At 39.1% G+C, this 19870-nt stretch overlaps 1 protein-coding gene across 6 annotated transcripts in view; it reads right to left on the bottom strand.

The window, feature by feature from the left end:
• mtor (mechanistic target of rapamycin kinase) overlaps positions 1-19870 on the bottom strand; it is a 316990-nt gene that overhangs the window by 219268 nt on the left and 77852 nt on the right. For all 6 annotated transcript variants that reach the window (XM_078239102.1, XM_078239096.1, XM_078239101.1 and 3 more), the window contains exons 18-23: positions 15477-15606; positions 11607-11857; positions 10199-10285; positions 6726-6893; positions 5594-5706; positions 4829-4991 (exon numbers count right to left, since the gene is read on the bottom strand). In XM_078239102.1, the coding sequence (XP_078095228.1) occupies positions 4829-4991; positions 5594-5706; positions 6726-6893; positions 10199-10285; positions 11607-11857; positions 15477-15606 (912 nt within the window). The remainder of the gene's footprint in view (positions 1-4828; positions 4992-5593; positions 5707-6725; positions 6894-10198; positions 10286-11606; positions 11858-15476; positions 15607-19870) is intronic.

Raw genomic sequence — 19870 nt, 5'->3', positions numbered from 1 at the left:
TACTCTGTTTACACTTCCCACTGCCTCGGCAAAGCAGCCAGCATAATTAAGGACCCCACGCACCCCAGACATTCTCTCTTCCACCTTCTTCCATCAGGAAAAAGTACAAAAGTCTGAGGTGACGTACCAACCAACTCGTGAACAGCTTCTTCCCTGCTGCCATCGGACTTTTGAATGGACCTACCTCCCATTAAGTTGACCTTTCTCTACACCCTAGCTATGACACTATATTCTGCACCCTCTCCTTTCCTTCACTATGAACGTTATGCTTTGTCTGTATAGCATGCAGGAAACAATACTTTTCACTGTATACTAATACGTGACAATAATAAATCAAATCAAAATCAACCACCTCACCCCCTCAACCATTCAATTGTTTAATTCCTTCTCTCTCGTCAATATCAACAGTGAGATAAAAGCAAAATACTGCGGATGCTGGAATCCGAAACAAAAACAAAAATTGCTGAAAAATAATCTCAGTCGGTCTGACAGCATCTGTGGAGAGAAAATAGAGCAATTCCTTCTCCACAGATGGTGTCAGATCTGCTGAGATTTTCCAGCATTTTCAGTTTCTGTTATGTTAATATCAACAGTAAAACTAAAATGATAAATACTATCAACATCTTGCACCGACCTTTATATACAACTGATCTAATTTCAGTTTTTGTTGTATACAAGCAATGTAGTTAATTTAGAATACTTTTCTCTCAGTACAATTCTATTTAAAAAGGAAAATGTGGCAAGTTGGGATACTCTTAGTATGAATATCAAGTCAATGGAGAAAGTGTAGAAGGGATCCATTCTCAGGATTTGAAGCATTTTCTTTCCATCCTCAAGTGTCCCAAATAAGTCTAATTGACTCATGCTAGATAACCAGGCCCAATATTGTTCTTATTGTGTTATTGCATCCAGTGCTCACTCAGAAAATCCAAAATCAGGACAAGAAGCAATTTTTCACCAAATTAGAAAAACCGCAGTGCTGACAACAGAAAACCTTAAAATAAACTAATAAAACCAGCATTTTAAAAAAAAAATCACAACATAGCTGGCCTTCAGAGGTAATCATGAGTGTTGATGAAGTATTTATCATTCTGTGACAGATTTAACTGTGCCAATTGTACTTGACAGAACAATTAAGCTGTATTTCTGAACCATTAAAAAGCATACAGAACACATTGTGTGGGGTTTATACAAGACAATTATTTTGAAATGCATACCACATTATCGCTCTGTAAATCTACACGACTGCCATCACAACATTTAGTGCCTTTCTATGGTTACCTCAAGTTCCTACTCTCAGCCCTCAGACTATTACAGAAAACCGCAGCACACGATGGGCTGTATCAAAGCACAGCATCTGCCATTTATCTTTTGAATTTTTAGTTAGAAGCGTATAAAACACTCTTAGTGCCATCCTAAAAATTGCCAGTGACTGAAAGGAAACACACCTCAAGTCCTTCCAGAGACAGAACCACAGCCAAAACCAGCAGCTTTAAATTTTGGCAACATTTAATCAACTTCCATTCCACATAATCAGTAATAAAATGGAATGATTTCAAGGTTGTTAATCTAATGTGGGAGGGAGGAGGGGAATTCAGTGACATTTATAACCTATGCAAGATGCTCGTGTGTAGTTAGGAGAGTATTTGAATGCCTGATTAGATTACAATTTAGTCACTCCTTCCTGCCTACTAACGTACAATATTTAGATCTAAACCTACCATTCATTGTTCTTCTATAGACACTTAGGTCATATATAAATGCAGATTCTGGTGGTGATGAGGATAGCATTTATAAGTAACAACATTAATAGTCTTTCATTCCACCTCCAACTATGTATCAATTAAAATATTTCTAAATTATGATCAGCAACTCTTGGCTCAAGCCCATATGAAATATTCAACTTCAAATAGGGAAATTCAAAGGCAAATAAGATGTTGGGAGTACAAACAGGCCAAAGACAGAAAACGAGATTTCACAGATTGGCAGATCATATCCTGAGATGTTCTGCCACCGCAATGATTTGTTTTAGCTGATAGACTAGCCTGCTTTGTTAACCTTTGGCACTATGATCACACAGCACAGAGTGAACCCGAATTTCAGTGGTCAAGTTGAATACCCAATTGCTTGATAATTATAGTTTCCTTTTTTTGAGATTTGTTCTCTTCCAAACAAGGGACATTACTGCAACAGAATAGGACATATTACCGAAATACTGAGCAATAAGCACTAGTGTCGAGTTAAGCATAACTCGAGTTGAGTTTGTGATTCTTCATTTTGTCATCATAATAATAAAAGTGGGTTTCAGTGTACAACTGCAGCAACATGTCCAGGTGTCCTGAACTACAGAAGACGCAAAATTTGAGCCCGAGATGGCAGTGGTTAGCACTGCTGCCTCACAGTACCAGGGACCCGGGTTCAACTCTGGCCTTGGATGAGTGTCTGTGTGGAGTTTGCACATACTCCCAGTGTCTGCATGGGTTTCCTCCGGTTGCTCCGGTTTCTTCCCACAGTCCAAAAATGTGCAGGTAAGGTGGATTGCCCCTTAGTGCCAGAGGGATTTGTAGGGTAAATATGTAGGGATACATGGATAGAGCCTGGGTGGGATTGTTTTCGGTGCAGGCTCGATGGGCCAATTGGCTTCTTTCTTAGGGCAACACAATGGCACAGTGGTTAGTACTGTTGCCTCACAGTGCCAGGGACCCGGGTTCAATTCCAGCCTCGGGTCACTTGTAGAGTTTGCACATTCTCCCAGTATCTGCGTGGGTTTCCTCCGGGTACTCCGGTTTCCTCCCATACTCCCAAGATGTGCAGGTTAGGTTGCTTGGCCATGCTAAATTGACCCGAGTGTCAGGGAGTTAGCAGGGTAAATGTGTGAGGTTACGGGAATAGGGCCTGGATGGGATTGTGGTCGGTGCAGACTTGATGGGCCGAATGGCCTCCTGTCTGCTCAAAGATGAAATCGCTGGGCCTCTGACGCAAATCTTTGTCTCATCACTGGACGCAGGTGAGGTCCCAGAGGATTGGAGGATAGCTAATGTGGTCCCGTTATTTAAGAAGGGTAGGAAGGATAACCCGGGTAATTATAGGTCGGGGAGCTTGACGTCCGTGGTGGGGAGGTTGTTGGGAGAGGATTCTTAGAGATATGAGGTATGCGCATTTAGAAAGGAATAAACTCATTAACGATAGTCAGCATGGTTTTGTGAGAGGGAGGTCATGCCTCACTAACCTGGTGGAGTTTTTTGAAGAAGTGACCAGAATGGTTGACGAGGGAAGGGCCGTGGATGTCGTCTATATGGACTTTAGTAAAGCGTTTGACAAAGTCCCTCATGGTAGGCTGGTGAAAAAGGTTGGATCTCATGGGATAAAGGGGGAGGTGGCTAGATGGGTGGAGAACTGGCTTGGTCACAGAAGACAGAGGGTGGTAGTGGAAGGGTCTTTTTCCGGCTGGAGGCCTGTGACTAGTGGTGTTCCGCAGGGCTCTGTATTGGGACCTCTGCTGTTTGTGATTTATATAAACGATCTGGAAGAAGGTGTAACTGGGGTGATCAGTAAGTTTGCGGACAACACAAAATTGGCAGGACTTGCAGATAGTGAGGAGCATTGTCAGAAGCTACAGAAGGATATAGATAGGCTGGAAATTTGGGCAAAGAAATGGCAGATGGAGTTCAATCCAGATAAATGCGAAGTGATGCATTTTGGTAGAAATAATGTAGAGAGGAGCTATACGATAAATGACAGAACCATAAAGGGTGTAGATACGCAGAGGGACCTGGGTGTGCAAGTCCACAGATCCTTGAAGGTGACGTCACAGGTGGAGGTGGTGGTGAAGAAGGCATATGGCATGCTTGCCTTTATAGGACGGGGCATAGAGTATAAAAGTTGGGGTCTGATGTTGCAGATGTATAGAACGTTGGTTCGGCCGCATTTGGAATACTGCGTCCAGTTCTGGTCGCCACACTACCAGAAGGACGTGGAGGCTTTGGAGAGAGTACAGAGGAGGTTTACCAGGATGTTGCCTGCTATGGAGGGGCTTAGTTATGAGGAAAGATTGGGTAAACTGGGGTTGTTCTCCCTGGAAAGACGGAGGATGAGGGGAGACTTAATAGAGGTGAATAAAATTATGAAAGGCATAGATAGGGTGAACGGTGGGAAGCTTTTCCCCAGGTCGGTGGTGACGTTCACGAGGGGTCATAGGTTCAAGGTGAAGGGGGGGAGGTTTACCACAGATATCAGAAGGACATATTTTACACAGAGGGTGGTGGGGGCCTGGAATGCGCTGCCGGGCAAGGTGGTGGAGGCGGACACACTGGGAACGTTTAAGACTTATCTAGATAGCCACATGAACGGAGTGGGAATGGAGGGATACAAAAGAATGGTCTAGTTTGGACCAGGGAGCGGCACGGGCTTGGAGGGCCGAAGAGCCTGTTCCTGTGCTGTATTGTTCTTTGGAGAGCAGACCTTCCACCACCACCCAATGCTCTTATTTCTCTGAACAAGATTGCCAAATTAGGGCAGTCTTTTGCTGTTGGTTCATGCATATTAGCAACTGGGTTGAGATTGGCCAAACTCATTTAATATATAGCCCTCACAGATACCAGAATGTAAACACTTCTGTCACATTACTCTGGGCTGGATTTAAATCACAGACTTAGGTGAAGAGTCTGCATGTAACCAGGTCCTCGGAACAGACCTCAGACCAGAATTCATACACCCGAGAACCTAAAATGCACTGGAAACATACATGGCTTTGTGAGCTAAAACATTACCATATAAATATTCAACCCTACAATGGTAACGAAACCATATGCAAGTAATTTTCTTTCACCTTTTTTCCAAGTTGAAATACCAATGAAGAAAGTGTGTCCATTGCAGTCTGACGCAATTCTGGAGTACAGTCAAGCGTTCGCACTATTGGATGAATAATCCTCGAGGCATAGTCTGTGAAGTCCAGAGATTCTGTCAGGCGATCTAGAGTCTCCAGGGCAACCCTTATATGTTAAGAAATAAGACAGATGCATGATCAGCATTTTGTCCTTCCTCCCTCTAGCCATGGGAATATTTGGCTATGCTAACTACATGTACACAGGGACTACTATTTTACTACATTGTCGGCTTTCAATAAATTTCTCACTATGTTCAGATACTATATCCCTCCACAAGTTACGCATTGCTTCCAAATGTTTGGTTTGAACAATCAGCCCAAGAAGGAAGTATAGGTGAAAAAGACTCTTAACTGTATTGCTATCAGCCTCGGTGTTATTTTGATGCAAATTACGGATCGATGGTTTTGTTGTATATAAAACAGAGATGATGGTCCCCCATCCCCAATTCACACCCACCCAACCCAAAGCCGCAACTCCAGCAGTTCTCAATATGTGATTTGATAATTTGCTTTACAAAGCTGAAATCAGGTTTGAAAGGAACCAATCCACTGAAAATCTAAAGTAATTATGTCTTTTTGTGAAACCCTCAAAAGATGCATTTGCACAACTTTTAAAGAAGAAATGAATTGTGGATACTATTGGCAGGATGGTAAGACTTATTTTTGAAGGGTCTACAGAAAGTATCAAACTGAAAATATAGATCTTACTTTCTAGGTCCGAGTGGTACTTCCTGTCCATCAAACAGCTTGACAATTGGAGGAAGCAAAAGATGCAGATAATCATCCAGGTTTGCTCCAAAGAGCTGTATTGCATTTAGTAACTGCAAAAAAGTATATAGGAAGAGAAACTTAAAACAAAAGCACTTAAATTTTAATTTTGCCTTGAACTGCAAGACTGATTGAATAAAGATAACTTCAAATGGAATGGAACACACTTAGCTAGGTGCATTATGCATTTAGAAACAAAATATTATACAGGAATATATAATTACTTAGCATTACTAATTAAAACTAACTGCTAAATTGCCCTCATCATGGAATACTACTCAGAATTGCAGACACATTTTACTATTCATCCAAATCCTTAACTTCAATAGTAAGAGAGACATCCAGTGATGACATATAACACAGAGCATGTGTAATCTGGCAACACAGGCAGTTTAGTGGACATTCAATTCCTTGTCGTCAAGAGTGTGATAAACAACATCCAATCCAGTGACTAATAGATAATGGATTATGACAAGCAAGTACCTTCCTAATTCTAAGAAAGTGCATATTTTTAAATGCACTAGGTTAGAAACTGGCAACAACTTTATTGGAAAAGCGAATTTGACTGAACTGGTATCAATACCAGTACAACCACACAAATTCTGAGTAGGTTGTGCATCATGGAGGTGTTAATATCTTTAACTGGAACTATTTTACCTAATTTCTTTATGGCCAACAGTCAATTAATTACAATGGGGGTTTAAAACTAAGTGACAAACGGATTTAATTAACTATTATGTGGGCTGCCAACCGTGTTGTAATTTGTTTTGTTTGTCATCACCTTTTCATGCTGCATCACTTGAAAAACTGAGTCATTAGTTATTAGAGAATGTGCTGCAAAGCATCAGTGTCAACTTCTAACAGTTTTCCTAAATCTGTTAAGTTTTCAAACACATTTTTGGGTTACAGAACAATAGCAGGCAGAGTTTGGCAACCTAATAAATTTTCAAGACTTTCAAAGCATGAAACAAAATCTGCAAAATGTTGAGAATAGAATGCTTTGGTATGGATTATTTCAGTAACAAAAGACCAACTCCATTAGCTTATGCTATCAAAACTCCAAATGACTCACCTTGATTGTGACGCTGCGACCAGAACTGGTGTCATGCATGAAGACACGAAGCATGTGAGGAATCAGCTGTGGCAGGTAAAGTTTAAACTCTCCTCCCAGAGCAACAACAATCTGCTCAATAACCAGGATGATGGTGTTCTGCATTTGGTTATTAAGTGTCCAATATTCCTAGAAACATTTAAAGGTAACTAATTATGCTGCAATCTAAATTTATATGCATTTTAAAAAGAGTACACAGGAAATTGGCTCATCTTGGGTCAAATTCATTACAAATAAATTCTACTGAAGTGTAGTATTTTTAATTTACTGTTGTAATCTTATTTCTTGGCATAGTGGTTAGAACTGCTGCCTCACAGCGCCAGGGACCGGGTTCAATTCCCAGCTTGGGTCACTGTCGGTGTAGAATTTGCACATTCTCCTCGTGTCTGCGTGGGTTTCCTCTGGGTGCTCAGGTTTCCTCCCACAGTCCAAAGTTGTGCAGGTTAGGTTGACTGGCCATGCTAAATCGCCCCTTTGTGTCCCTAGATGTGTAGGCTAAAACAGTGTAAATACGTGGGGTTACGGGAATGTGGTCTGGGTGAAGTGCTCTGACTAAGAGTCGGTGCAGACTCAATGGGCCGAATGGTCTGCGTCTGCACTGTAGGAATCTATGTCTATGTCTTGGTATCAGAAAGACTCAAACGTTATTACTACCCAAGCTGCTCAACAATTGATGCATGTTTTCAGTGATGCAAACCTGGGATGCAATGATAATACTACACGAGAAACTATAATATCCCCACGTGACAAGAAAATATCCACAGAAAACAAATTAAAAGCAAAAAACTGCAATAATGAGCATAGAGATGGCAGCGCATGGCACATATAATAGAAGCTTATTTGTAATATAAAAAGCACACTTTTATGCAGATCTTGGCTCAATGCTGGCTGACAGAATTTCAATGAACACCAATTAGCATTGAAAGCAATGTAAAAATATGACAACTAGAAAAATAGAAACTACTTTCAACAAAGAAGAATAGAGTTCAATTGCAGGGAAAGTTGAAGGTATTCTTCAACTAAAGCATTCACTTCACATCATAGAGAAATAAAATTGTGTGAAGCACTACGAGTGCAGGAAGAGCAAGCACAGGCAAAAAGCATAACCACAATATTTAACCTACTATTAAGGGGTATAACTTGGCTTTGAAAAACAGGTCTAAACGTCATGAGCTGCACTTAATACACCCCACATATATATGGGAGCTGTATTATTGTCGCATTGCACATCATGGCAATTAAGTCTTAACCTTACATTAAAAACAAGTGCGCAGGGTTAACAACAATTGTAAGTTTCCAGCATTTCAGGAGTTGCACCACAATCATCTGGCGTCCAGCATTCAAACAAAGAGTGTAAGTGTTGTACCTGGACTATTTACTGAGGTGTGTCCGACATTGTGAAGTTAACTACAATTTACCCATGGAAATCATGATGCTGTTTTCATATACTATCCTCTTTTGGAATCACGAAATCATAGAATTGTTGATTGTTCTTACCATAGCCTTAATGAGACCACTGGCATCATCTTATTCTGGCTTTCTTCAAGACTCCCTCATCTCAATATTATCCACCCATCTGATTTTTCTTCTTCTTGTCTTACTCTCAATTTCTCTGCTGCCAGTACAAGACTGTTGGGGCTTCATCTTCAGTGTCCATACTTAGCTATGCTTCTCTACCCAACTGTACTTTGCAACCCTTCTAATTCCTGAACTTCTACTCTTGACCTTACCCACTATTTTGTCTTTTTGGCCATCCAGCTGATTCAGAGCATCCTCCTCCGCCAAACCCACATTTCAAAACTGTTATCCTCTTCTCACCTCTCTGGCATCACTCGAATGTAACGCTCCACACCAATGACTGTACTCGATGCTTTTTCAGCTGCATGCTGATGCTTTTGGACTTCCAGATGGTGGTACAGTGGTTAGCACTGCTGCCTCACAGTGCCAGGGACCCAGCTTGGGTCACTGTGTGTAGTTTGCAAGCTCTCCCCATGTCTGCGTCAGTTTCCTCCCATAGCCCGAAAGACGTGCTGGTTAGGTGAACTGGCCATGCTAAATTCTCCCTCAGTGTACCCAAACAGGCACTGGAATGTAGCGACTAGGGGATTTGCACAGTAACTTCATTGTAGCGTTAATGTAAGCCTACTTGTGACTAATAAATAAACTTCATGCCGCTTGTCATAGCTAATTTAACCTGGTAAATATGGTATTTACCATTGAATTAAGATAGTTAAAATTGCCCACTGCCTTTATCTCAGTGTTACGGATCTTTCCTTTTCCACTGCCATTTTGAGCCATATTCATGTTCGGTTCAAAATACTCAGGGTATCTTTTGACTAGGCTTGCCATAGGCTTTAGCTCTTCCTTTTTTGTGATGGTTATGAGTGTGGTGTCATTTGCATACCTGAGGTTTCATATGCTATTCAAATAAAAATAATAGGTGGTCAAGTTTATGCTGGATGCCAACAAATACTGTACCATGTTACTGTTTTAAACTTTCCATATCACATCTCCAAGTTGAGACCAAACAAAAACTGAAATCCCAAGCAAGTTTTGTTTCTAACGAAATATAAAACATAATAGAATATACAAATTCATTACTGACAGTCCGCAAGCTCCAAGCATAACTACGTTCATCACGTTAGGGTTGAACAAGAGCACACGCAATGAAAGAAAACGGGTGCAATTTTTATCCCATTTTTCAATATAGGAAATGTTTATATCACCTCAGGCATATAGATAAGCTAGTTAGTGTTTTCAAAGAAGTAATGAGAATCTTCTGCCCTTTCACTAAAATCAGACAATGCATTCTTCATGCACAGAACCATGATGCTATATTTTTCAAAGTTCTATTTCATGTGAATATTATCGAACACTGATACTATGAGAGAATGGGAGATTTATAATCAGAAGCATCGCCCCAATGCATTTAATCCTTCTCTGGGGCACAGTGCCTTCAGTATCTCATCCATTTGTCTGTTTTTCTTGTATGAGCCTTGATAAAAAGCATTGCATATTCTTGATACAAACCAGTTAAGCCTCATCCTACTCTCAGCCAAGGTAACATCTGTACATTTCCAGCAATCATGTAAAGGAAATTCAATATTTCCTCGTTGTTTGAGTGGCAGTGTGATTGGTTGACACAAAAAGAATAAGGTTTAAGCCTGCAACATTCTTGGTCTAAGAGATCCAAAGATCAGGGGAGCACCAAAATTGTTTACTTTGAATATAACAGAGTTAGAAACTGATTGCTCAAAGGATTGTGGGAAACAACAAAGATAATTGTATATGAAATCCACGGAGGTTCAGGCATTAAAAAAAAAAGAGACGCTCAGCTCACAATCTCAAAATCAAAGTCAATAAGAATCAAGGGGAGACCAATAGTATCAAGGTGGAGGGTGCACCCAAACCGTTAAAGCAATTGCAATACTCACTTTTATCAAGGCAAATATGTCATCCATATAGGGTCGGATGTGAATTTTCACAAATGAAACGAGCATTCCCAGCTGCTGGAACAAGAACTGACAAAAGGAAATATACAATTATGCACATGGTTTAGTAATAACCTGCTTTGCTCATAACCTTCTATGAATACATTCTACTTTTAAGTCTTAAACTCAGTCCCAGCTGATTGCCTGTTTCAAATGTGTTGAATTACAGACCTGGGACCCATCAGAACTTTATCCAGCATGGTTTAAATTAAACTAATGACAACATTACTGGCAAGCTTGCAAAACCAACCCATAATTTATCCACATCAAAGATTTTAACTATGATCTAAAGATACATAATTTGTTTTAATGAATTCTAAAACCAATCCAGCCCCCAGAATAGAGAAGTTAAATCATTTTTATTTTAAAAAATGATGAAATACAGTGAAGGCCCACTGGAATTTGGTAAACAGTACACCCACAACTAACTTTCTTGCTTTTTTCAGATGTTGAGATACTTGTGGTCTATTTGCAGATTTTGCAATATTTAGATTTTTTACTAGCATGCCTTTATGTTAGCTTTAAAAGTGACATTTATTTATATTAGTAAAGAACACAGTAAATCATCTCCTAGAGTTCAAATAAGGTGGAGATTTCTCTTAGTTATAACGCAGCAGCATTTCTTTTGCATGGTAAAAGAAAATCTGCCATTTTAAGCATAACACCATAGCATGACAGTCATCACAGGTCATTACTTTTGACAAATGCAGGTATGCAACTGCTGCTATGTATCAGGGATGTAGTTCAAGGGCCAATTAAAATAAGGAGTGCAGACATTAAAAAGCTAATCCTGTGTTCCCCTCAAATTATTCTCCACTCTGCTCTCACTGAGGTGACTTGGCTGACAAAAGGTTGATGGTGGGAAGGGAGCATTGTTAAACGTCTAGTAATTGTCCTATACAACCATTCCCAGATTAAACCGGGTATGCCGAATCCTGTGAAGAAATATAAAACCAAAAATTGATTTGGCCCATTTGACCTCAACCACTCAGAATGCTAACACAATTTCCATACTGTGGAAGCCACAAGATCACAAGACAGGTTTGAAATAACACCTCATTTGTCTCCACAGCCCAGCTGCCTGACATAGGCCTTTCACCATCATGAATTTAATGATCATGCATTTCACAAAATATCTGTGTAATGTTTGGATATCACTGTATTGTTACATTTGTCATAATACAAGGAGATTCCATTCTTTGGCTCTCAAATCTGTTGTAGTGCTTAAAAAGTAAAATTGTTCCTCAAGTTCCAAGTAAGCTCAAATACAACCCTCTTGCACTAGTATGAATATTTTTTAAAGTTACATTTTTACAGATTAGCTACTCATTCTGGTCTATACTAAACCTACCTCTCGAGTATTGGCATCACAGACTCGAATGACATTCAGGAACGTGGGCATGACTTGAGGCAGGAACTGGACACACTTTAAACCCAGAGATTTGAAAATAAAGGTGACTGCCTGGACAACCATTGTGTGGTGATTTGAAAGCGATGTGTCTCGCAGGATACGCATGAGGGTTACCACGGCAACAGCTGGGTAGAACTCATCCAATGGTAAATTCCCCATATTCACCAACATTTCACTAGTGCTGTAGTCAGCTACAATCAAGAATATAAAAATTAACAGGGTTAACAGTGTAGATGAGGCATTCCTGATGGATATTGAAAATTAGAACACGACACATTTTTGATTTGGACCAGAACCATATATCACTGACCACAGCCCAGCTGTTTATACTGCAATGCCTTCTTGAGGTAAGTCTTAACACCCTAGTTCAATCGAAACAGGAATTACAGTATGGGGATGAATGAGCAGTGTACCGAACAACTGTTACAACACAGAATCATAGAATTGTACTGTATAGAAGGAGGCCATTTGGTTCATCCAGAGTAGGCCACAGTTGATAAAGGGGATTTTTGTTGGAATTTGGAACTACACCAGCTAGTGTAACCTAACCACAAGAACAAGCGACCACGAAATAGTCAGACTATCCTAGAAACTCAGCTGGTTCACTTGCATCCTTTTGGGAAAGGAATCTGTGTCTTAACCCAGAAAGAATTATACACGTCTCCAGTTGCATAACAACAGGTTCATTCTTAATTGCCTGTAATCTGTAAGCTTCCACATGATCATAGTCTGTGCTTCAGGAGAGGAAATATAAGTGGGGTCTCTCTTATCAGGAACTAATCTTTGGAGAATATATATTTGTAAGCAATGACATATCTAGCACATTTATGATGAGTGCATACTTTGTCTTCCGTAATAGAATAAAATTCAAACAGATCAGCGCAGTTAAGCTTAATTGTATAGACATGCTATTAATTTGGAATTCAGAGAATTCAAACCAAAAACTAGGGTAAAGGTTGCATTACCATATATATGTTCCCTAAAACAGCTGCATGTGAGAACCAAAACAAAAATTAACAACTCTAGATAAAGTGTCTTAATTAGTTGTATATCAGTATCACTGGAACAAATAAGGTGAATTATTCCTTCTTAATAGCTAGTTCTGAAAAAGTGTCAAGAGAAAATTTGACCAAAATCATTGGGGTGACAATAATATTACCATAATTGGAAAGCAACAGTTTTAAACCAAACTCTCTATGATTGGAGAGAACTAATTCTTATACAGCCATGGAGTCCATATGATGTAGGAGCAGCAGTAGGTCATTCGGCTCATCAATCTGCTTTGCCATTCAATGATCTGACATGATGATCCTCAACTCAATTTTCCCACCTTATCCCCATAGCCCTTGATTCCCTTACTGATTAAAAATCTCTCAGCCTCGAGTCAGCTGAACTTACTCATTATAGTGTGGTATTTTGACAGGGGATTAACAGAATATTTAACACTGTGACCACAAACCATATTCAGAACTCCTTCCCAAAGCAGCAAACGTGCACTTGCTCACAAAATTAATTCTTTCAAATATTTTATGTTTCTAGTCAATCAATAATCCTTAGTAAAACGACATTTAAACATTTCCACATATTCCACTATCCTAACATACCACATCTGATGTGACTGCTTTAATGTTAATAAACCAGGGTGTAAAGTTGTACCCTACATCATTATATTTTAATAGTCAAGGTCACGCTTGATTTCCTGAAGTGCACATAGATGAAGAGGTGTGCATTAAAAGGGCACATCCAGTCTACGTGAAGTCAGATAAGGTCAGCATAAGGCATTTATACTCAGCTGTGCAGTGCAGCATGCGTCATAAAATATATGGATCACCTGTCATTCAATTTAGCCACAATGTTTATTTCCTTCTTGTGAGCTCTTCCTCTGGTCAAAAGTTCCAAAGCAATTAGATTTTCCCCACCATTTTGATTGCCCCTTTACATCACAAAAAATGATGCAAGCAGATAATTATGATCTACAGATAAACGAAACATTCAAGAAGAAAGCAATTTGGAAGTTGCACTATATGGAAGGAGAAACGGTCAATTAAATTGACTTATTCCAGTTTACATAGAATCTATATTAAGAGTTTGCCTTCATTTCTCTCTGATCTCCATAATATATAGCAATCCTCACAAGCAATCTGCCCACTTTGATTCCAGAAAGGAAGACAAATACGTTTCAGTTCAGCAGTTTATATTAATGGATCCAATCAACAAAACTGACCTTCATAATGAACAGTTTAATTGTTCAATAACTGTAATTAAGAGTTTGGTGTTTCATATAAAATGCCTCGTTATCTTGAAGGTTTTCTTAAATTGAAAAAAAACTTAAATAACTCAATTTAACTTCAAACAGTTCCCTGCATAAATCTTCACACAGAACTACAGAAACTCCAATTGTCTGATCATAATTCCTATACTTTAAATAGGTCAAGCTAAATTGACGAAGTGAAAACTTAAATCTCTTAATGCAACCAGTTCAGCACAATGCCTTTTAATTGCAATTCTTGCTCAATTGTAATGCTGTTTATTGTATTCAGTGCAGATTGCAAAATATATATGGTATTGGACGGGGAGCAATTTGCCAGAGGTCCTGCACATGATGCTATTTAATGGCTTCTGCTGCGTTTCATGAATGAAGACCTTTGAGCTCAACTGAATATCCTCTTGTAATTAAACAGCCCTAATTAGTTATGTTTACATATGCTGAGGAATTGGAGAACTATGTTGTCTGAATAACTGCATTTTTTGATAAAATGTAAAATTTATCAAACACATTGTTCATTAAACTAAAAAGGACAAATAGGCTCAACAAAGGGGAAAAATGAGAAACATATCAAATAAAGGAGAAAAAGTGAGAGGGAAGCTCTCAGTTCCAGAACATAAAATAGAACTATTATGTAACCTTGCAGCATCAATAATGTCTTGACCAGAGACAGCTGGTCAAGAGATGACTATCTAGACCAGATTAATTGTACACCAAGTTGCAATTTCTATTCAAAAGGGTTAAGAATTTAACATTTTGTTTAAAATGACAGCAGCTTCATAAAGACAGTCAGCACTGTCAGTATATGCTAAAACATGCCCTGAAAAATTGAACAAAATTTAAAAAAAAGTTAGCATGCCCATTAAAGAACATTGCACAGATGTTATGGATGACAGCTGAGAATTGAAGCATAAAGCTTCCTCAAAGAGTCTCAGATGCACTGATGGCATTTTCCTCCTGTATATATTTATGGTACAACTTTTATCTTCTATAGACAGTTTGCAAAAATGATGAAATGTAAGGAGAAACCTGCAGAAAAATAATTAATATCAATGCATCTAAATTCAAACCATACTCGACGTAAAGGTTCAATAGTTCCTATAACCAATCATGGAGAGTGAAGTGCAACTCAGGCACAACTTTGGCCACAAAAATATTGGAAAGTACTTACTGACTCTAAAATCATTCTTGGTCCCATACCCTGCTGATAACTCCCACCCCCACCGCAGAACCATCAGGAGCCAAGGTTTAGCTCCACTTAAAAAATGCCTGTGCTTTCAGTGTTACATTTATTACTTTACATCTAATCCCACATGACATTACACAAACACCAAGGAATGCTCCAAGATGAACACACATCATAGTGTTTGCTTGGTCCAAAAACTAATATTTCAATTTACCGTGACAAAGTTGAAAAACGACAACGTTTTTAAGAATTTTAAGGATGAAGTGATTATTGATTAATAATCATCACAGTACTGTCACTATCAGCCATATCATCAGTTCACTGTGAAATAGATGCTTAATTCAAAATACATCCATACCTGAATCCTGGTTTGATTTGGATTCTGAGAGACTGACAGCTGAAGCATCACGTGACTGGTCAATCATCCCAATATTAACTTTGTGCTTGTATGGATCTAAGGCACCTAATAGCCCCAAGACACGGATAGCCTAAGAAGAAAAATGTGACATGCTCACTGTTAAATAATGAGAAAAGTCTCTTATTAAAAAAGAAAACATATCTGACAGTTTTTGAAAGAGAAATAAAGAAACAGGGAATGGCCATTTAATGCCTGGAGCCTGTTCTATATCATTCAATAAGTTTATTACTGATCTGTGATCTAACTCTATAAATCTACCTTTGCCCCATATTCATAAACACTTTCAATTAACAAAAATCTATCAATGTCAGATTTAAAATTAAACAATTAATCTAGCATCAATTGCCATAAGTGAAAGTGAGCTCCAAACTTCTACCATCCTTTGTGTGTAGAAGTGTTTCACACCCAAAAACCCCTGAAAGGTTCAGCTCTAATTTTTAGACCAGGTCCCATAGTGGTAGACTTCCCAACCAGCAGAAATATAATTTCACTTTATTTGCCCTGTTTTTTTCCTTCAGATCTTGAAAACTTGGATCAAATCACCTCTTAAAACTTCTAAATTCCAGGGAATGAAACCCTAGTTTGTGTAACAGTAAAATATGGCCACAGAGCTCTTGGAGTAAGTTATTTTATTCATATCTATAATAATTACATTAATATTTGAGGTAGAATTTAGCATGGTTATTTGGGTGCAATGCAAACTTTGCGATGATTATGTCCAGATGAAAACAATTTTTAAAAAAAGATTAATTAAGCTAGACTTGTCCTAAATTTGCGAAACAAAATCTCAACTTTGTGATTTGGTTACAGCTAATGATTAAAAGAAATCCAGGTGTCTGAAATAAAATCCCAATGTACTGAAAACAAACAGTAGGTCCATCAGCATTTGAAGAAAAGGACAAGGAGTAGTTCTTTGGGGGCTGCATAGCTCAGGTGGCTAGCACGTGGGTTCGCAATCAATGACAAAAGCACAGGTTTGATCCCCATTTCAGCCGAGGTAGAATTGAGGCCTAACTCTGCATCCTGCCCAAGAGTGGAAGGTAATGGCAAACACCATTGACAAAAATAACTGCCAGGAAAACAACTCAGGATGAAGCTTCAGCAGACAAGGAGTCAAGAATCTACCTTCAGGGAGCGTACATGTGATAAGGGATCACACGAGGGGTTCTTTGTCAGAATGGTCTCATGCCTCCTACCTAAATATTTAACTGCTTCTCCATTCAGCAGTTATTTCATTTTTCACATGCAGGCAAAGTTGCTGTATATTTCCAGCAGAGTCTATATTGTAACACAAACAGATGTGTTGCTCATATAGTCTGGAACTCAATAATGCTAAGGCAGTGTTTAACCTTGCCTCGCCCTTTCAGGCCACGATTCCAGGACAAATCTAGGAACTACTGTTGCTTGTAAACAATTGGATCAATTAGGGAGAGACTGTAGGTGCTGTTTTTTTTTAAAAACAGATTGTTTTGCACTCCATGTTAGATGTATAAGACAATGCATTCCAGCATATGTCAGCTAGAAAGTAAAAATGTCATGATGTCTCCTAAATAAATTTAAATTAATAATAGGTTGTACTTAGTGATCGAGGGGAGAGAAGAGAACAACTTTTTTCATATTATCAGCATATATTATTTTGTAAACGTTTTGTGGTGGGCATCAGAGTACTTATGCCGACCATTTATACAGCTGACCATATGCATTTTAAAAAATTAATTCTTGGGTTGTGGTCATTGCCAGCTAGGCCAGCATTTATTGATTATCCCTAACAATATTTGTGGTGGTGGTGGTGAGCTGCCTTCTTGAACAGCTGCAGTCCATACTAGGAGTCCGCTGGTGGTTTGGCGTTGTGGCGGAGTCCCATGGCAGGTTGGTCTGGGTCTGTGCAATAGCTAGAGAAGTTGGAAGGGATTTTAATTCTTCCCACTTTTTCTGGGTAATTATTGATGTAACCCAGTCTGAACCATTCAAAGTTTGCAAGTTAAATTGCATTTTCGGATGGCTTCCAGTTTGCACTTCTGGACAATTGCCATGTAATCCTTACCCGTGAACCTCCAAAGGGAACTCCACAGCCCACATTTGGGGTACCCATCCAATATAATGCCTTGGAGCTCCGAGGTTATGGCCATTTATGCCCACAGTACTGTTCATGACTAATTCAATAATAGTTTACATTTAGGCCCAAAACAAATCATTGCTTAATATGAACATGGAGGTGGACATAATGAAGGTGAAGCTGGGTAGATTTTTGGCAAACGAAGCAATGACAGGCATAAACAATAAGTATTTTATGCTGTTAGGGTCTGGCCTGATGGATCATAATAATCTTGCCAGTGCTATCCAATCCTTTATTTAGAAGTTGCACAGAACTTAAATAGTTCTTGCAGGGCACAATATATTCCACCAGTTCTGGAAACAAATCAGTCCTCCACTGTGCTAGCTCACCCAAGAATTTACTTGCGGAAGTATTTTTGCCCTTGATAGATTTTGTAAAAATGGGTGATGGTATACGTGCCCACCTTTCAGTTCTCATGTAACTGGTAGGAACAACAAAAAAAATTACCTTTAAAGTATATGAAAGATGATTACTTTTACTGACAGGTGATCTATAAAAAAACTATTTTTTTTTGTTTATATCCAATTTAATCCAATCAAAGTCCAATTCAAAGTCTCAGCAAGTGAGACATTCCAAATCCAGGCTGACAAGACAGGCCTTTCACTTCATAGAATCATAGAACCATAGAATCATAGAACCCCTACAGTGCAGAAGGAGGCCATTCGGCCCATCGAGTCTGCACCGACCACAATCCCACCCAGGCCACCAATCCCACCCAGACCACCAATCCCACCCAAGGCACTTCCTGCCTTGGGCTTGATCTACATGACCCAAGCTGTTTGGAACAGGCATTGCATCTTCTCCAAGGCTTGATTTCATTTGCATCTTAGCCAACAGGCCGAGATGCCGCTTTAAAAAATTGCTTCAAATGAAACCTTAGTGAAAACTCATGACTTCAACCAAGTGCAGGATGTCGATACTACACTTGATCTTAGCCAAAAGGACGAGAAATGTTTATTTTACCTGAGGATTATTTGACAATCAACATAATTGTAAATGGCAGTTCTGAACAGGAGCAATCCTTATGAATACAGCTTTTAACAACATCCAACTGACCTGGATTGCAATCTGAGCTGCCCGAATACCAGCACCAAGAGCAGCAGTATGAAAAATATGTTTTTCATAAAATTGGAAACCTTTTAAGCACCCTGTTCAAGTTATACTTCTCCTCAATTTTCATTTTTTTTATTAACAAGTCTGCACTTAAGTATAGTGGCAATCCTTATTTAAATTAACTTCTGTTTTCAATTTATGTTTTCCTATTAAAAGGATACATCAACATTCAGGCTGGAATTTTACCATCTAGCCCACTACGGGAATCAGAGCGGGTGAGAGGCAGACCATGGAAAAGTCAGTTGACCTTGGGTGGAATTTTACGGTTTCAGGACGGGCAAGGCAAAAATGTTTTGGCAATCTTATATTTCACCATATTTAGTGGTGGCATGTTTCACAAATTTGAAGGCTGTCATTTCCATCTCTCCTCCCCGCCCCCGCTCATCTGATGCACTGACCAATGTTGGAGTTTTACGCTACAGGATTCAGTAGTTCTCCAGCAAGTGCTTACTCTTTCCATTCAAGCCTAAACTGGGATCTCTGGCAGAAATTTCAATCCTATCCTCATTTCAAAAGCACATGTGTGCATTTTCTAACATGAGTGATTGGATAATGATCAACGGGAGGAACCCAGGCAGATTCTCAATAGCCTCAAGGATTTGAAGCAAACCTGAGTAGTCTACTGCCGTTCTGCCCGAAATTAGCCAGCTCAGCATAAACCAAGAACTAAATCTGGAATTTTACCAGTCCATGTAGCTCAGCATCAAACAAGCTGAGTACTCTCTAGCATTGGAACCTTTGTGTTTAAAGTGGAAAGATTATGAAGCAACTTCTCAGACACAAGTTCAACATAATGATTGAGTATGGCATGGCTGATAGTTGGCAACCTTAGATTTTAAATTCAAAACAGTGACTGGATATTTAGTTTTTAAATTTGGATCTGTAAATCATGGATGGAACACTGCTCAATCCACAAGTAGCAGTTTTTAAATGAGGCATTATAATAGGCAATTTTCTGCACTCGCCCTTCAGGGCTGTTAGCCCAAAATGATGATTTACAAATTAATAAATTGTCCAAGTTGCTAGGAATCTCCATTTGTTTGATATATAGTGCTTAAAATCGACTGCTTTACAAATGGTCTGTTATATAGCACATAAATAATGT

This window comes from Mustelus asterias, chromosome 22, assembly GCF_964213995.1.
Source record: "Mustelus asterias chromosome 22, sMusAst1.hap1.1, whole genome shotgun sequence".
Lineage (NCBI taxonomy): Eukaryota > Metazoa > Chordata > Chondrichthyes > Carcharhiniformes > Triakidae > Mustelus > Mustelus asterias.
This window is presented reverse-complemented; position numbering and strand designations above follow the sequence as displayed.